Genomic DNA, 20,206 nt, shown 5'->3' on the forward strand with positions numbered 1-20,206 from the left:
AATTGTTTTTTTTCATGTTCTTTTGTTCGGGCTTGAGTACCCGACAATCAAAGCTCGATTTCGGCTTGTTTAAACAATGTTTTGTATCCAAACCTTTCAATGAAATTTGCTTTCTTTTTTTAATAATCGAAAGTACAAATATACATGTAATAGAGAACAGATTAGTCGAACATCAATCAAAGGGATACATCGATTAATAGCACTATAAGATCATCATAAAACCCATCACTTTGAAACAAAAACTCCTAACCAAGTGACTAAACCCCATTTATTATTACTTTTTCTTTTAATGATCACAGTTCTTACTTTTACTTTCCTCCGACAATTGACTTTTTTGCATTGTTTGACATAAAGGTGCTCGGGATCTAGAATTGCCTATTTGGATCGAGTATCAAAAGGCCAACCCGATTATTTGACAAAACCTAAACTCGATATGATTTATATGTAGTCGCCCAGTTGTAAATGAGAACTGGGCAATCCAAATTGGTTGGAGCACTCAATTTTTACCTATATTATTTTTTACATTTTTAAATTTTAAAATAAAATTTTAATACAATTTCACATCGAAAAATCGCTCAAAATCAACCCAAATCTTCAATTCGATGATCGATCAGGCAACCCGGCCCATTTTTCTATAAAAAATATTTTTATGTTAAAAAAGGTTTTTACATAGAAACCAGATTAGCCATAACTTCTTCAAAGAAAATAATTGGCACACTAGAATCATATTCATGTCAATCTTAAGGGGAATCATATCCATATATATATCTTAAGGGGCAATTTGGCATTTCTTATTTAGAGAAGGATATGCAATAACATGAAGTCGAGATAGTTTAGATATTTCTTCAACTCCTGGGGTTAAAGTAGTTTATCGCATACCGTATTTTGTGTTAAATATATGTCGCCACGTGTCACGTACCCATCCGCGATTCTGAGGTCGGCATATATGACGACCACACAAAACCTTTAAATCAAAGCAAAAAGAAAAAAGAAGAATAAAATACCAGAAAAATCAGCCTGCAACTCTGTCTCTCTCTCTCTCACTCTCTCTCTCTCTCTCCTTCCTGTCTTTCTCTCTCTATCTCTAAGTTTCTTGCCTTGCTGCCGCCGGCTGGCTGGCTGGCTGCCCTGGACCGTGCATCAGCAACGACCGGCGGGGATTCCACCAGGTTCTTCCGAAAACAGGATTTGTTCTGATCTTTTAAAAACTATTTGTGTATAAATCCTGTAAATATACCCTTTTTTAACCCTTTTTTTTTGGGGATTTAAGGGTGTAAATTTGGTTATATAGCTAAACTGAGTCGTAGTGTTCAGAATAGATTGGTGTTTGGTTTCTTCTTTTTGCTCTGTAAATTGAGCAGAGATGTATACGTTTTAGGGAAGAAAAGTTGAGAAAACAGGCCCCTTTTTGGGTTTTGGGGGATTATGGAATCCTAAACTGTTTAGGTTGCATCTAAATACTTTGTTATAATGAAATAATTGATTTTTAAGAAACATGTTGTGAAATATTGGGTTAAGTTTGTACATAATTTGCAGTCTTTGCCTTTTTCTTTGTGGAATATTGGGCTTTGGGTATTGTTCAAAAAGGGTTATTCTTTGGAATTCTGTTTGTAGGGAATTGGTTGTGAATTAATAGATAATAGTGTTTTTTCTTATTCAGAAAAGGTTGAACCAACTTTGTAGAGAGAGAGGAAATCATTGTATAAGTTCCAAGATCTCAAACCATCTGTAAATTTAAGGGCAAGAATTGGGTTTCTGTGTTATTTTTTTCCTTTTGCCTTGGGTTAGGTATTGTATAAATTAATCAAGAAAATCATACCCATCTGTGATTTGTTAATCTAATTGGAAGGATATGGTGGATTTCTCCATGGCTGCAACAACTTTAGTTGGTCATGGTCCTTGGTTTCTCTCTCCTCATGATGGACGTGGGCCTCGGTTTCTCTCTCCTCTTGATCGAACCATCTTCTCTTGTCGAAAGCCTGAATCAAGTTATAACCGTAAACGACTTCTTCCCTCTGAATTTATGGGTCGAAGAAGCATATCGGATGTTCAATTTATCGAGAAAGGCAGAAAAAGAGACTTTTTTTCTGTCTCTTTAACAAAAGCTCTTGCAATGGAGCTGACAAAAGAGGCATATTCCTATCGAGAAGGCAAGAAGCTTCCTGAAAATAACTCCAATTCTTTTATAAATACAACATCCAGCCCTAGACTCTGGCCTCCACCGAATAGAGCTGATGACCCATCACTGAAAAACCCATTACTCAGGCAGCATCGAATGGGTTGTGGTTGGCTAGGGGTTATTATGGAATGGGAGGGAGTTTTGATCGAAGATGACCCTGATTTAGAGAGAAGATCATGGTTAATTCTCTCTCAAGAAGAAGGCAAAAGTCCGCCTCCTGCTTTTATTTTGCGGCGAATTGAAGGGATGAAGAATGAGCAGGCAATCTCTGAGGTTCTTTGCTGGTCTAGAGACCCTGTTGAGCTTCGAAGGTTAAGTTTGAGGAGAGAAAAAATCTATGAGGAAATTCAAGGTGGGTTTTATAGGCTGAGGCCTGGTTCACTAGAATTTGTGAGGAATTTGGGAAAATATGAGATACCTATGGCTCTGGTCTCTACTAGGCCAAGAGAATTTGTTCAAAAGGCCATGGAAGTTGTTGAGTTAGAAGGCATTTTCAGTGTGGTTGTGGCAGCTGAGGATGTTCATAGAGGGAAACCCGACCCTGAAATGTTTGTTTATGCGGCTCAAGTATTGAATTTTATCAACGAAAGATGCATAGTATTTGGGAATTCGAATTCGAGTGTTGAGGCCGCTCATGATGCATCCATGAAATGCATAGCAGTTTCGGGCAAGCACCCCATGTATGAACTTGGGGCGGCTGATTTAGTGGTGAGGAGATTGGACGAGCTCTCTGTTGTGGATTTGAAGAATTTGGCTGATCTCAACTCTTTGGAGTTTGGGATACAAGAACCAGAGGTTGAAATGGAATTGCAGGAGGATCCGTTTGCTCAGACTTCAGTCGCCGTTGATGATCTATGGTAGTTATCAACGGAAGTCTCTCTCTCACACACAAACACACACACACACAATCAGGTACTTGAAGGTAGACCCAGGGCATTGATTTATGAGAAGGGACACAATGCAGTAGCTACAACAAGGAAAGCCACACACACAAAAGCTCAAATTAGAGGAGGAAGAAACTATGACAACCAGTCTGAAAAACCAAAGTCACGTATATGGAACAAAGATTTCCTCTTTCTTAATTGAACCAAGCATCTCAAGAATGGATTAAGTTAAGATGGCTCATTGTTGTGTACTGGTGTTTCATGGACTTCACTCTGTAATATGATTAACGGATAAATGATGATATGAAATGGCGCCCTGGTGTATGATTAGTCGGTACGTCTCCATTTGACGTACCTTTTTCATATTGTGTATGTAATATATGCATTATTCAGATAGATTCCGTAGTCTTTGAAAATCGCAAATGTGTATAATTTCTTTCTGTCATTATCATATCTCAATTATCTTAAATTTAGAGTTAGCTAATGTTCTAGTTATTTGAGCTCTTTTTTACTGGCTTGACTCCATTATTGATTTTTTTTCTCAATGCCAATGTCTTAAGACTAAGCGAGTCTGTCTCGGACTTCCCTGCATTACTCATGTTCGAATGCCAATGTCTTAAGATTCAGCGAGTTTGTCTCGAACTTGCCTGCAATACTCATGTCCGACAACCTGCCGATTCCAGAACGAGAACCTTTGGAACGGGCTGCGTCTCATCAGTTCGCAAGGTTTTGTTTAATTTTTCTAAGACTCAGGCCGAGTCTCACACAAACTTGGCTTAGTCCAGTTCACTAACTCGGGCTTGAGACCCTAGCGAGTTTGGATCTCAGTCCTTTTTAGCTTTAAAACACTGCTCAATATAGATTTACTTATAAAAAAAAGGAATTCACAACCTTATTTCCTATTTTTTGGAGCTTGTTTGTTTTATGCATGAGTTGAAGATTGTTAACCCACACCAAATTATCTTGACAGAATAAATGATTTCAAAATAAAATATTTCATATATTAATGCAAGGGAATCCCTTAATTGAATAACCATTAAAAATAGGGTGTAGTTTGTAAAGAGCCAAGGCTCTAAACAATCAAGTAGAGCACACCTTCAAATAGTGTTAAGAAATGTGGTTTTAATACTGAAAATCTTTGTGATAGCTTTAAAATATATTTTCGCCACTAATTATAAAATTTAAAGCTTCAAAAATAGTGTATATCGAGTAGATCAATGATAACTTGAAAATCTTGAAAATTGACTGTTCAAAAATGCATTACAAGATGTACTATTTTCAAAGCTTGAAATACATTTTTTTTCTCATGCTTGAAATGATCAATTTGAGGATATTTGAACATCAAAATAACCACTTCTAGTGGAATTTTTTAGGTGCGCTTTAATTTGATCGTCTATATAATTTTTTTAAAAAAAATATCACCTTTATGTCATGCTTTTAATCGCAAAAAAGAAATGTATACAAGGGGACCAAACATTATTGATACATGGAAGTGACAATCATGATTGATTATTAGATTTGAAATTGTGCGGGTGAGGATGTGTCATTATTTAGGCACAAATTCTCAAATAAAATTTCTCCAATATTGAGACCCATTTCATCTATTGGTGCAGTTGGCATACGGACGCCTTTGTAGGTGTAGAGGTACGGTGCCCTTCAAATTTTACCATGGTATATAATTTTGAAGTAAAATATTATTAGGATTATCTCAAAATCTATTTTTATATCTAATTATAAAATTTAAAATTTAAAAAATAGTTAAAATCAAGTAGATCTATAAACATATGAAAATCTTGAAAATTGACGGTGTATATAATATGTCGTAAAATATATTATTTTTTAGACGTAAAATCTTTTTATTTTTCATAGTTGTGCATGTCAATGTTGAGATGATCAATCAAAGGATTTTTCAACACTAAAACTACCTACTCCGATGGATTTTTTGAGAGGCATCCGTAGTTTTACATTATAAAGTAGCATCCTTATATAAACTTTTTCTTTCATCTATTTGATTTCATATCTAATTATTAAAAATGATTATGATTTCATTGTACTAAAAATAAATGATTTTATAGTGTACAATCCCTTTCAAAAAAGCATAAGATTTTTTTGTTGCTTATGTAGAAGATATGAAAATTGAAGGTGATTATACGGGCATTAAACAGATATGCAATTGATCTTCCAAAAAAGAAAAATTAGGCATACAATTAAAGTGGTGGGCATTTTGTGGGATCTATTAGGCCAATTCTTCCTGAAATTGATGATCCAGACGGTCACTGATATTGATGATCCAGACGGTCACTTATACCTGTTAGAGAGAGAGACCTCAAAATGAGAGAGAGAGAAGAAGAGAGAGCCCTCAGAATGAGAATGAGAGAGAGAGAAGATGTCTCAATTATAAAAGAAAGAAGAGCCCTAATCTTATACCAGTTTGAGAGAGAGACCTCAAAATGAGAGAGAGAGAGAAGAGGTCTCAATTGTAAAAGAAAAAAAAAAACCCTAATCTTTTACCTGTTTGAGAGAGAGACCTCAAAATGAGAGAGAGAAGAAGAGAGCCCTCAAAATGAGAAAGATAGAGAGAGAGAAAAGGGGTCTCAATTGTAAAAGAAAAAATGAGGCGGTAATAAAAAGAATTTGCTGGCTGAGAAAAAAAAAAACATTATCAAAAAAAGAAAAAGAAAAGAGGTCTCAATTGTAAAAGAAAAAAGAAAGAGGTCTTTTACAATAAGAGTGCTGGCTGAGAAAGATAGAGAGAGAGAAAAGAGGTCTCAATTGTAAAAGAAAAAAGAAAGAGGTCTTTTACAATAAGAGTGCTGGCTGAGAAAGATCGAGAGAGAGAAAAGAGATCTCAATTGTAAAATAAAAAATGAGGTGGTAATAAATAAGAGAATGCTGGCTATGGGGTTCGAACCCATGCGCACTTTGAGTGCAGAAGATCTTAAGTCTTCCCCCTTAACCACTCGGGCAAACCAGCTAGTGATTAATGTGTTTGCATATATATTTTGTCAGGCAAAGTAAAAATAAATTAATCAATTCATAAAATTTATATAGATATCATCTCCCTATAACAATCAATAAACACTTTGTCCCTAAAAAAATATATTACTTTAGTTTCTAAGATGAAAAGTTTTTAATTTACTTTGATAAGGCGCCAACCTTAAGCAATTAAAGAAAGCCGCGCTTCTAAACTCCATCTTCTCGCTTCTAAACTCCATTAGAAGATGTAGTTTTGAAGCCAAAAAAAATCTTTATGACGGCCTAAAAATCTAAGTTTAGCCCCAGTTATGAAATTTAAAACTTAAAAAATGGTTCACATTGAGTAGATCTAAATACACTTGAAATTTTTCAAAATAGACCGTCACACATTACAAAAAACACTCCAAGACTTGATCCATTTTCTTTTTTTTACATATCTTCACATTTTGAGGTCGAGAAATCAATCAAAAGATCTTCACGCACTGGAACAACCTTTCCCAATAGACTTTTGAGGTGTGCCTTACTTCTATACAAAGTAGATGGATACGTTACACAGACTTTTCCTTATCTAAAAGTAACTTTAAGGAAAAGTATACAATGAGACTATTTATCTTCGGTACAAAGTGATAACAACTAATCTTGACCATTGGATGTAAAATTAAATGGCTACATTTATTTCATTGATCAAGCTCAAACTTAAAAAGACATTTTTTCAAACTTTATGACACACCCAAACTATCAGATTTCACATCAGATGGTTATAAGCAGTGTTTAAAAAAATGCCGAGTCGAACCGGACTCAGGAATCGACAGTAGGCATCTCAAATTGCTCAAAAAATCGGGAATCGACCGGTTCTAGAGAGAACCGGGCGATTATGTACAGTGACTCACCGAGTCACTGTACGGAATCGGTGAGTCCCGTGAAGAACACGGGCGGCACAGTGTTCTTCATTGGATTCTTCAAAATTTGTCATTTTTTTATCATTTTTGTTGTTTTTTTTGGCATGTGATCTAATATGCAGGCTTTAAACAGCTTTATTCAGCTTTTTCAAGGATTAAATGGTTGATAAATTTTGTGTTTTTGGATCATGAAAGTTGCATTTTTAGGGTTTCTGGCTTTCCTTGTGTTTCATGCCAAATAGGGCATGAAATCTGTCAAAATTTGTAGGCATTTTGATCGTAAAGTTGTTCATCAAAATCTTCTGTTACGAATTTGTGATAATCGTTGAGAAAAAAAGAGTTATTTGGAGATTAAAGGCTCCAGTTCACAAAACCAAGTAAGAAGTTTGGGTTTTTTTTTTTTCCGCCATATGATTAATTTCACTGCATATTTTGAAGATAATGAGTTCAATTTGTAGGGTTTTTAATCTTTATTGTGTCTATTATGATTTAACATATTCAATTTTATGTAATTTGGTCAATTACAACATGAATTTTTAGATGAACACAGAGATGTATGTGGAAAAAAATTTGTGCTGTTTTTTTTTTTTTTTTCTGCCTTTCGATTTTTTGTTCATGATATATTAGAAATAATGTGTTAGATTTCTAGTGTTTTTAATTGTTACAGTGTTGTTTATAATTAGATGTATTCAATTTGATCTGATTTATTCAAATTGAGCTTTATGTTTTAGATTCAATGACTGTTTGTGAATAAAAGAACTGCGTCTTTTTTTTTTGCTCAATTTAATCGATTTGATTTGATTTATTGATGATAATGTGTTCAAAATTTAGGTTTTGATTCATTATATTGTTGTTTATCATAAAATATACTCAATTGGATGTAACTTATTCACTTAGAGGTGAATTTTTTAGTTAAAATGGCTTATGTAAGATGGCCCTGTGAAGAACATTTTTTTTTTTTTTTTGTAATCCATGATCGAATTTTTTGTAATATATGATCGATTTTTTTGTAATCCATGATCAAATTGTTTTTTTTTTTTTTTTTTTTTGTAATCCATGATCAAATTTTTTGTTTTTTTTTTTTGCAACCCATGATAGAATTTTTTGTAATCCATGATCGAATTTTTTGTAATCCATGATCCAATTTTTTGTAATACATGATCGAATTTTTTGTAATCCATGATCGAATTATTATTTTTTTTTTTTTTGTAATCCATGATCGAATTTTTTTTTTTTTTTTTTTGTAACCCATGATAGAATTTTTTGTAATCCATGATCGAATTTTTTGTAATCCATGATCGAAATGTTTGTTTTTTTTTTTTTGTAATCCATGATCGAATTGTTTTTATCTTTTTTTGTAATCCATGATCAAATTTTTTGTTTTTTTTTGTTTTTTTGTTTTTTGTAATCCTTGATCGAATTTTATGTAATCCATGATAGAATTTTTTGTAATCCATGATCAAATTTTTTGTAATCCATAATTGAATTTTTTGAAATTTGTGATTTTTTCTTTTAATCCATGATCAAATTTTTTTTTTGTAATCCATGATCGAATTTTTTGAAAATTTGTGATTTTTTTTTTTTAATCCATGATTGAATTTTTTGAAAATTTGTGATTTTTTTTTTTTTTAATCCATGATCGATTTTTTTGAAAATTTGTGATTTTTTTTTTTTAATCCATGATCAAATTTTTTTTTGTAATCAATGATCGAATTTTTTGAAAATTTGTGATTTTTTTTTTTAATCCATGATCGAATTTTTTGAAAATTTGTGATTTTTTTTTTTAGTCCATGATTGAATTTTTTTTTGTAATCAATGATCGAATTTTTTTGAAAATTTGTTATTTGTTATTTTTTTAATCCATGATCGAATTTTTTTTTTGTAATCCATGATCGAATTTTTTGAAAATTTGTTGTACTTTTTTTTTTATTTTTTTTATTCATGATCGAATTTTTCAAAAAATGATGATTTTTCGAAAATATGTGAAAGTCGTGGTAAGGTTTTGATTATCATGATGTATTAAACCCAATTTTTAATTTTTAGTATTTGAGTTTGCTGTACTTTTTTTTTTTTTTCATGATCGAAGTTTTTGAAAAATGATGATTTTTCGAAAAGATGTGAAAATCGTGACAAGGTTTTAATTATCATGAGGTATTAAACCATATTTAAAATTTTTATTGTTAAAATTTTTGTTGAAAAAATTCTATGTTGATAGATTATTTATGTTGATAGATTATTTATGCAAAAAAATGCATGTTATTATATTTTAATGCAAAACTGTTTTTTTTTTAATCTGTTGTTAATGCATTTTTGAGTTGGAATGACTGATGTTAGGTGGCTCTGTGAATAATTGTTTTTATTATTAATTTTTTAATACAAAAAATGTATGTTCTTGATAATTGAGTTGTAGCCATGTCAAGAGTTGTAGCCATGTTTGGAGCTTGCATTTTATATTATATTATCATGAATGTTTGTAATTGATATGTACGAAAATATTCTTGTCAATAGAGGTATTTTGCAATAACAAATAACAACAAATATGACTACATGAACTACCCAACATATTATCACTACACATGGTGATTATTTTTCTTGTTGAACTGTCAGGTTAATTTTTAACTTTTTACATCTTAAAACAGTTGAATCATGTCAAGATCTACAGAAGACCATACATGACAATATGGGGTAAGACTTGATCCCAACAAAAAAGACAAAATTATTTGTAATTACTGTCAAAGAGTGATAAGTAGTGGGGTACATATGTTCAAGCAACACTTGGCAGGGGTTAAGGGAGATGTTTCTGCATGCACTAGTATCCCTAGTAATGTAAAAAAACAGATGACGACAATTCTTAATGCTAACAAAGGTAAAAAAATTGCCAAACATAAGTTGAATGAGGAGATAACTAGTTTATATACGTCATAAAGCAAGAATGATACAGAAAAATAATATAATAATGACCTAGAAGAGCAATATAATAATGACTTGGACATGGCCACAAGATTGAGTTTACATGAACAATATCAAAGAGTACGTAGGTTTAGAATGCCCCGTGGGTCTAGCTCAAACATGCATGGTGGGCCTAGCTCAGACATGCATGGCAGGCCTAGCTCGCATGTACGGCGGGCCCAGCTCAAATATGTATGGAGGGATTGATGGCAATATGTATCAAGGAGAATCAGATGTTGAAGAAATTGTTTCTAGGTTACCTAGAAGTGCTAGTATTGCAGGTCATGGTCGTAAAGACTCATTTATCTTAAAGCCTAAGTCACAACAGATGACCCTAAAATGCATGATTAAAGGTACAAATAAATATGTTGGGGAGATATGTTGGTAAATGGTTCTACGATAAAGGGATTCCCTTTGATGCAGCCAATAGCCCATATTTTCTACCTATGGTCAGTGCAGTCTACAGAGTCGGGCCCGGGGTAAAACCCCCGACGGCATATGAGTTCAGTGGGCCAATATTAGATGAAAAGGTGGAGGAAGTTACAAAGTGGATTGAAGAATATAAACAGAGTTGACCAAGGACAGGCATTACTCTCATTAGTGATGGTTGGTTGAATAAAGTTAGCAAAAAGGAGTTTTTAAACTTCTTGGCCTATTCTCCAAAAGGTACAGCTTTTTTGTCTAGCAAAGAAGTATCAGGGACGAAGAAGGATGCAAACTTCTACGTACGACTATATAATCAGATAGTGGAGGAGGTGAGAGATAAGCATGTAGTCCAGTTTATTACGGACAATGCGCGTGCATGTGTTTCTGCGGGCAGCAAGTTGATGGATAAGAGGAAGCATCTAGTATGGACCCCGTGTGCTGCACATAGCATCGATCTTATGTTAGAGGAGATCGGTGAGATCAAAATTGTGAAGGAGACTCTACAGGAAGCAAGGTTGGTATCGAGATTTATATACAACCACTCTAAAATTTTATTTCTGTTTAGAGAACACTCTAAGAAAAAAGAGATAATCGGACCTGCTATAACCCGCTTTGCGACCGATTACTTAACTGTGGACTCCATTCGAGAATATGAAGGTGCATTAAAGAGATTGTTTACTTGTGCAGAGTGGTTAAATGACTGCCTCTCGAAGTCCAGTACTGGTATAAAAGTGGACAACATAGTCTCAAATAGGCGGTTCTGGTCTCGATGTTCCAGTGTTGTAGAGGCCACTGCCCTTTTGGTGACGGTGTTAAGAATGATGGATGCTGACAAGAAAGCTACCATGGGTATCCTTTATGAAGGTATTGAGAGGGCGAAATCAGCTATTGGGGAGAAGTGTAGTTTTGCTAATAAAGTGATCGAGATTATAGAAAGGAGGTGGAATACCAAATTTGGACGTCCAAATCATCATGCTGGTAAATATATTTTTATATCATTACAATGTTTCATTTTAAATCATTTTTTTATGGAATTGTAAATGACATTTTTCTATTTATATATTTTGCAGGTTACTACTTGAACCCAAAAATTTTCTATTTGACACCTGAATATCCCCACAAGATTATGAAAGGGGTCAGATATATTATTGCAAGGTTGGAGAGAAGCCATCGAAACCAAGTAGCAGCAATACAAGAGGTATTATTTAATGTTTGGGTAAGAACTTCATTGAGTTGTTATATTTGTGAGGAATAATGCACTAAAACGTAATATATTTGTTTTAGCTTGCTATGTATAGGAATGCTATAGGATCCTTCGGAACTAGACTTGCCAGGAATTCTCGAACTATGATGGATCTAGGTTATCCCCTCGCTAATATTTTGTTAATTCATATATTTAATCTTATGAATTGTTCTTGCCTTACAATGCTTTTTGCATTTTAATCCAATTGAATGGTGGGAGATATATGGTACTAATGCACCTCACCTAAAGAAGATAGCAATCAATGTGCTCTACCAGACATGTTCTACTACTGGCTGTGAGTGCAACTGAAGTACGTTCCAATGGTTGCACACTACTAGGAGGAATCGACTTGCTTCTGAGAAGCTTCATAAACTAGTATATGTTCATTATAATTTAAACCTCCGAGAGCGACAAATAAGAAGGAAGCTTGTTGACTATGGGTCGATAGACTTAGACACAATATTTGTCACAGACACACCAGACCAATGGGTAGTAGAAGAGGAGGAGCTAGTGTTGCATAAGAGAGCGTTCTTTGAGGCTATCGGTGAGGAAGATCTTGAAGAAGGTGATGAGCAGCATGAAAGGGGAAGCAGCCAGCCAACGTATCCACAATTCGTTGGAGATGGCGGTGATATTGCACCTAATGAGGGAGAGTGGGAAGGGGGTCTAAGCGAAAATGAGAGAGACGATGATTCTGAGGCCACCCTATCCCAGCCATATTATTCACATATCGAGTCCCAACAGCAACGGTGTAGGGATGAGCACGACAGTGTAGGTGAGCATGAAGGATGGACAAGCTTTGGGGATTTTGGATTGGGAACACAACAAAACACTAACACTCAGGGATTTGGGTATAGTTAGACGCCTGCGAATATCGATGATTCGTTTTTAGATCGAATCAATGAATTGTCAAACGAATTCAATCAATGACACCAGCGTGACCAAGAAGAACAACAACGTCGTCTGTCATTTTATTTTTAGATCGTATGTCACTAATTGTATGCTTTATTGTAGTCCATGTATGTTGATATACTTATTCCATGATAATTCTATGTTTATCCTTTTGTGTGATGTAAATTAAATGCTGAATAGTAGTTCATGCAGGGAAAGAACATATCAATATTCGCATATTCATGCAAAAACATGAAAATTCTTAATGGAGTACCCTCATTTCTTATTGAATTCCTAAAAACAATATTTATAATGAATTTTAATAATTTTTTCGGATTTTTTTTAAGTTTTATTCTGATCGATTCACCCGATTTCCTATCCGGATCGCCGATTCGTCGATCCGAATCGATTTTTTAGGTGCCCGATCTAAGTCACCGATCTGCTTTTTAAACCATTGGTTATAAGTAATTGGAACCTCATTCTATCAAATGTAAATGGTCTCATTATACAATCCCAAACTTTAATAGTAAAAGCATTGGTAATTTCTATATACAACTATTGAAAAAAAGTGAAGATGGTTAGTGAATACACAATTAATAAAGAGTCCTATAAAACCCCTCTATGAATAATTTCAAGGAGAAAATGCTCAATACAAGCTTGTGCTACTCATATCATATGAATGACAGAGATTCCACAAAGAGGAAAATAATGAGAAGGAGATATGGGGTTTTCCCTGCATTTCACAAAAAGTAGAAAGTAAAGAGAAAAAAAGAGGCTGGTATGTTCCAAGGGTGCAAACTGTACTCATACTCCTTCAAACAAAGTGATTTCTTTCTATGAACTTTTGGGATCAGATTATTATGTTCAAAACATGTTATTTTAATTTTGAATTATTTAGATCTCATCTTTCAAAAATTGAACAAGCCTCTCGACTCTCAAATATTATTTGGACACAGTTTCTATGTGGCCAACCACCCTATTGTAGAAATGCTGGCTTGGCAATAAATATATTTTTTAAATATAATTTGATCTTAATTTTTAAAGAATATATAATATTTAACATGGAGATCATGAATATGAAAAAAAAAAAAAGAAAATCAAAATTTGAAAACTATAAATAATAATTATATTAAAAAAAAATTGGACCGTTAATTACAATTGTTTTTAGATGGACCACCTATTTGCATCCATCTTTAAAATGAATGCTTTATACCTCTAGACCAGATATTGTAGAAGCATGGCTTGACTTGAAGTTTTTTTTTCTCAAGCCCACTTTTTAAAGTTTTGTTTTAAGTCACTCTTTAAGTAAAATTAATTAGTTAAAAAAAGAAAAAGTTTGTATAAAATTACAACTTTATTTCTAGAAATAAGATTTCATTAATCTACACCAGCTATTTTTTTTAGATAGTGTATTTTAGACACTATCCTATGTATAGAGCAAAGGCCCAAACAATCAAAGTAATATGTACCTTTAAATAGCATTGAGTACTAGAAATCTTTGCGATGGCTCGAAACTTTATCTTCATATCTAATTATAGAGTTTAAAGTTTCAAATTTAGTATACATTGAGCAAATCTATAAACACTTCAAAAATGTTGAGAATTGACGATAAAAAAATGCATTACAAGATGACTGTTTTCAAGACTTGGAATCCATTTTTCCTCATGTCAATACATCAAGATGATCCATTTGAAAAAATTTGGGATCGAAATAACCTTTTCTATTGAATTTTTTATGTGCACCTTATTTTAATTGGTTAGAGCCTCGCCCTTATATAAATATTTTCATTGTATTAAAAGATGTATCAAAATTATACCGTCCAAATAAAATGTAAGGAGAGTACCACAACCTTATTTCTACAAGAGCAATCATTTGGCATTTTAAAATCCAGTCGCTAACAAAGTATATAACAAGGAAAAAATTTATGTTGCAACCTTAAAATGTAGAACTCCCTATGCACCTCAAGAATCCATCCAAAAAAAGTTGTTTTAATATTGAAAAACTCTTTAATTGATCATCAAGATATGAGACTATAAAAAAAAAAAAGATTTTGATTTTAAAAAATAGTGCATCTTATAACATATTATCTAGATCGTCTATTTTCAAGATTTTGGTATGTTTATAGATCTACTTGATTTTAACCATTTGTAGAGTTTGAAATTTTATTTTTAGAGTTTGAAATTTTATAATTAGATATGAAAATAAAATTTGAAATAATCCTGAAAATATTTTACATCAAAATTATATATTAATAATTGGATTGTTTAAGGTTGCAGCCTCATGGAGACGACACCCATATAAGAATGATCGTCCCAACAAATAGAAAGAGAGAGAGAGAGAGAATGGATCCTAAGACAGACAAGTTGGTTAGAAGGGTAGCAATAGTGACCACTGCAGTTGCAGCCTATTTCCTCCTCACTCAGGATTATGGCCCTAACCCTAATGCCCTAGACCCTGTAAGTACTCTCTCTCTCCATATGGCTATTTCTCTCTCAACTTGTTTTTATTCCTCTTTCACTCTCTTCTGGTTTCTGTAACGTGTTTTGGTATATTTTGTGTTCAGTACCATGGGGCGGTGCCTTATTGTTTTTGTCTTTAATTTATTAAGCAATATGCTGTTCTCTGTATGGCATGCGCATCTCTGTTTGCCCTGTGAATTTGTGCTTTATTTTTGTTGAGTATATGCTTACATGCCAGAAATTAGGACTTCTCTCTCTAGAAGGTTCTGTGTATTTTCCAAATAAGCACCAATTTAGGAATCATTCATGGTTTTTAAGGTTTATGTTCATGAATTGAGTAATTCCTTGCAAATCTTGCTTATTTAGGTAGAAAAACAGGCAAACAAACATAGGTTTCTCTATCTAAAACTTAAATTTTGAGTTTCAAATAATTCCTTTTATAGTTTTCATGGGTTTTAGGGCTTAGACTCGTTAGGCCGCACAAACGTTTTCTGCAAAGTTGTTGAAGTCCTGTCTAGTAGATCAGTGAAAGCCCGCAGACACTTGGAATTGGAAGTCTCTCTCTAAAACGTTTCTCCGTGTTCTTCTAAAAAAAAATATTTCTCTGTTCAAATACTTGCAAATGTGATATTGTTTAGATTTGAAAATATGCAAACAATTTTAGGTTTCTCGCTCTAGTATGTTTTATGTGACTCATGGCCCTTAATAGACCAGAATGGTGGATCAGGATTTGTGTAGCCGACCCCAATTAGGTGGGAAAAGGCTTTGACGTCGACGATGATGAAGTCAGGGCTACACCATGAGAGGAATTTCTTTGTTGTTTATTCATAGTTTCATGATCAAAACTCAACGAAAATACAATTATGAGATTTTTTTTTCTTCATAAATTAAGAACTTTGAGTATTATATTCTTTTTTTTTTTTATACTGTTAACGCTGTATTGAAAGAGAGAAAAGTTACATAGCTCCCCGACGGTCAAAACAATCACCGAGAAAGGTGGCAAACACTTATAGCACACTACAACTATTACAAGAAAGGGAATTGTCTGCTAAAAAAATAAAAAGTTGCAACAAAGCTAGGCAAAGCTGGTGAAATGCTACTCCGAGGTGGCTCCTTGTTTAGCTAGGGCGTCCGCCGCCTGGTTGGCCTCCCTCTCGATATGAGTCCAAGAGACTTGCATATGCATGTCATCAAAGATTTGCCAAATCTCCAAGGGGGAGCAGATTGGCAAGAAGTGATCGTAGAGTCAGGAGTGATCGTAGAGCTTGAGGCCGTCTAAGAGGAACCGTCAAAATTGAGTTTGATCTTGGCCCTTCGGGTGGTCTCCATAGAGCAGAGCGAGGGATCTTTAGAGGCCGATGTTGAAGAATATTGACCCAGTTAAGGATAAAATCCGAGGGCGACCGATGCCGGAACCGACTATGGTTGGTGGCCGAGAAGATAATCTTATGGTTACCTAAACTTTATGGATTGGGGCATAAAGGCTTTGGAAGATTCTGTTGTTACGCTCTTTCCAAGTGGTCCAAAGGGTGGCCGCATTTGTTGCTTTCCAAAGGATGGACCCAGATTTGGGCCAGGGCAGGAAAGCCGAGAGGTGGAATGGTTGGGTGACATACTCCATGTGAATGATATAAAAAGGCAGGGCATCCACAGTGATTACAATCTTCATCATCTAACTTTTGTTGGATGGCATTATACTTCTATAACATCACAATCTCCATGTAGATTGTTTAATTGCTTGCTCATAGGCTGTCTTCTTGAACCTTAACATTTTTTTGAAAATATTAGTTTCAAAACTTAATCAACCCTAGAAAGGGTAACAGATGATCTTATTTGAGTTTGAGATTGAGTAGATATTGTCCACTAACATTGAAATTTTGATCTTTAGGAACACATTATGTTCTTTATGTCTGTGAAAAAATCACAAAGATCAGAGGAAAAATGAGCTTCTTGGGAAGATTTTCGCTATAAATACTGGGGGGTTTTGCCTTTTCTAAATCTAATTACTGGAGGGGTGTTTCAATTACATAAAAGCCTTCTGCTCATAAGGATTCGGTCCATATTGGCCTTAATCAGAAAAACATACTGAAAAAAGAAAAACATTTCTGAGAATTCTGGGTTGAGTGATTCCAAGGATGGTGCAATGCTAACTATTGAGCATTATCAACATTCCGATTTGTGGTTGGCATCAACAGGCTTTGTTCTGTTGGTATTGTAATTTGTGATGTCAATATGGGAAGTAGAGAGCACTATTTGAGGATCTGCCTTGCACATGTATAACCTTTCAGACTCCCATGTGCAAAAGTAATGTACTTCAACATGTTCTCTCATTGAATATTGCTCTCTCTCTCTCTCTCTCTCTCTCTCTCTCTCTCTCTCACACACACACACACACACACACACACACACACGCAAGCACGCACATGAGGCGCGCGTGCATTTGGGAAATTATCATACGGATCACTTTGTTTTTTCCGAAATTTAAAATAGTCTGGAGTTTTTTAAATTTCCCCTTTTTAGTCATTTTTATTTTCAAAATTGCCCTAGTTCCCCCCCTTCAAGGGTCGAACTACAATCTCTATTTCTCTCACTTGGACACGATCACATGTATAAATATGCACAGATGCACGCTGTGTTCTTGCTGTACAAACATTTTAGATGGTTTAATATCCTTCTCTCCCACAATCACACAATTAGATTATTTAGATGTTTTCTTTTGCCCCAAATAGTTGGTAAAATGCTTTGATAATGATGAGATGGTTTTCTGTTGCATTCTCTCATAAAAATGGTTCTCGATGCTCTCTCTCTCATGCACACACATACCCACCCCTGATATAAGTCCTTATTTTATGTTTATATATATTGACCAGAAATATATATTTGATCCTATATACTTGATGATATTGACCAGAAATATATATTTGATCCTACATACTTGATGGTTTCTCCATTTTCTATTTTGGTTTTTGACATTTCATCTTTCATTATCTGTTCTTTCAACTCTTTTGCTTTCCTTGTTCCATGGTTACTTGTAAATGTTAGTTGTACTGTTTATTTTAGAACCAATAATTAAAACAAACAAGTTCTGCATTTTGGCCTGGCTTGGAGAGATGCTACCGTGTCTTTCTTTTTTTTGAGAGAAGGTTGACTTGGTTCCCTGTGTCTTTCTTTTTTGCTATACTATTGTTGACCGGTTATTCGTGGTTCTTTGAATACTTGTCATGTTGAATTATCCCAAATCTCTTAAATCTCATATAATTTGTGTGATAACACTCTTTTTTCTCAATATTGTGATCTTAGTCATATGTCATTCTTTCCTTTTAAACCTGTTATAATTGGATGGCACATGACAGATCAAGAAAGCAATAAATTCAGCAGAAGCGGTCGTCAAGAGTTACATATTCAAGTCGAGAGAGGAGCCTCGAGGAAAGGAAGGTGGAGACACCAGTATCACTCATGGGAAAGGTCAATAGAGAGAGAGAGAGAGAGAGAGAGAGAGAGAGAGAGAGAGAGAGAGGTGTTTTGTACATAATCCTTATACCAACTCCAATGGTGGCTACTTCAGGAGTCCTTGGGACGGTTTTGAATGTTAGATGAAAAGCCAAGGATTTGTCTGGTCTTTGATTTTCCCTTGCAAAAGTTCACAGTTCCGTAGAAATATAGCCTAGTGTTCATCTTGAGCCCCCTCTTGAAGAGTTGTAAGAAAAAATTGGAATGAGAAAGATGAAAAATGTTAATGGGCTTTTGCATTGCAAAACCATGTGGTTCCTTGTAAAATCAAGCATCAATTAGCACTCGTACTATGAAATCAAGCATTGTGTTCTGTTCTGCTTAATTGATAATCAGTTTTATGTACCACTTGTTTGGCTGCCACGTGTTCAAACTGGAATTCCATCCTTGAGTTTAGGGGTGGTAACGGGTCAGGTCCAGGGACCCGGAAAAATTGATATGGGACGTGGAACCCGGACCCAAAATTGGAGTGAATTGGGATTTCCTGATTTTCTTTTTAATCAACAGCACTTTAGGTTTATGGTCATTCCTAAATGACAGTAAAATGTCAATTCCGATGATACCGGGCTTTGAGGTAAGCCTTACTTGTATAGTATACAACTAGCACCTTGCATAAACGTCTTTTAATATATTAAGCTATTAACTAAAAGAGAAATTATCCTACAGGACTTTCATGCACCCATGTATATAGGACCCTAAAAGATCACTATTAAATTTGGCAGGGATTTATAGAAAAGTCAAGTTTTACATTGATGTGATAACTTTTTTAGAGATATGTGCTAATTTTAATAGTGATTCTTTGATGTCCTATACACATGGGTGGGGGAGGGTGATCATAACTCTAACTATAATTCTAACTATAGGATCATTATTCTAACTAAAAAGTGTACCAAGATGCAGCAGTGCTAGATTGCCATGCAAACAAGCCTCCATATTATGAATTTTGGATTTTGACAATGGTGCAAATCCATTATCCTTTTTCTCTTTTTCCTTTAGACGAAAGAGGAGCATGAATTAAGCGAATCTCAAATCAAGGAGATTCAATTTGTTTTAGTTCGTCGCCCTTTTTCCATATCTTTGGATGTGGCAGTGAAAACAGTGAAGAATTCTTGATGATCTTGTCTATGGTAGGGGGTGTAATCAATCAGGCGTCAACAGCTATCAGCATCCAAAGAAGCCATTTCAAATCTGGAAAAGGGGCCTAGATCAGATGATGAAGTGGATGGAGCAAGACCGCAATATGAGAAATGGAGTTCCAACATAATTTCTGGTATTCTAAAGTTCTTCCCTTCTTCTATTGATTTAGATTAAGAAATGAAGCGGAAAAGTCTAGATCCAAATTTACCAAAAAAAAAAGTAAGGAAAAAGAAATGAAAGATTTATGGATAGGCAATTGTATATCATATGACCATTTACATTTATGGGTGAGAGTCACTCTTGGCCATCATATATGAAATTTGATGGTAGGGTTCGTCACAAAGTTTTAGAAATTTTTTTTAGATTTTGAACCAAGTCAATGGAATACTCAGACGTCGGATTTTTCATCTAACAGCTAAAGATGATTGCGACCCAATATACGAACAATAAATTGTCTTATTATATATCTTTCCTATTGATAACTTTCAGATTACAAAAGTATCTCTTATACTAAAACTCTCCCTTCGAAAATGATTTGAAACAAAAGCCAAATGTTAATTTTTGTCCAATATTAAAGAGCATATTATATGCTCCCCCACGAGCATACTATAGTTCCTCCCTTGGAAGAAGGAAATCTTTTAGCTTCCTTGTGA

At 34.3% G+C, this 20,206-nt stretch overlaps 2 protein-coding genes and 1 non-coding gene across 4 annotated transcripts in view; 2 read left to right on the forward strand and 1 right to left on the reverse strand.

Annotated features, from left to right (window-relative positions):
* Positions 1–1,356: 1,356 nt before the first annotated feature.
* Positions 1,357–3,479, forward strand: LOC18422888 (Haloacid dehalogenase-like hydrolase (HAD) superfamily protein). Its single transcript, XM_006827589.4, has one exon. The coding sequence runs from the start codon at positions 1,853–1,855 to the stop codon at positions 3,038–3,040; it is 1,188 nt and encodes a 395-aa protein (XP_006827652.1). The 5' UTR covers positions 1,357–1,852; the 3' UTR covers positions 3,041–3,479.
* Positions 3,480–5,953: 2,474 nt separating this feature from the next.
* On the reverse strand, positions 5,954–6,037 carry TRNAL-UAA (transfer RNA leucine (anticodon UAA)). The gene has a single exon. It is a non-coding gene; the product is annotated as a tRNA-Leu (tRNA).
* An 8,736-nt stretch (positions 6,038–14,773) lies between these two features.
* LOC18422889 (UvrABC system protein A) overlaps positions 14,774–20,206 on the forward strand; it is a 28,305-nt gene continuing 22,872 nt past the window's right edge. For both annotated transcript variants that reach the window (XM_088871414.1, XM_020670744.2), the window contains exons 1-3: positions 14,774–14,903; positions 18,260–18,371; positions 19,548–19,686. In XM_088871414.1, the coding sequence (XP_088727540.1) occupies positions 14,790–14,903; positions 18,260–18,371; positions 19,548–19,621 (300 nt within the window). In that variant the 5' untranslated portion in view covers positions 14,774–14,789 and the 3' untranslated portion in view covers positions 19,622–19,686. The remainder of the gene's footprint in view (positions 14,904–18,259; positions 18,372–19,547; positions 19,687–20,206) is intronic.

The sequence above is a fragment of the Amborella trichopoda genome, chromosome 7 (assembly GCF_054954075.1).
Source record: "Amborella trichopoda isolate Santa Cruz 75 chromosome 7, AtrichopodaSantaCruz75HAP2 v2.0, whole genome shotgun sequence".
In the NCBI taxonomy this organism is placed as follows: domain Eukaryota; kingdom Viridiplantae; phylum Streptophyta; class Magnoliopsida; order Amborellales; family Amborellaceae; genus Amborella; species Amborella trichopoda.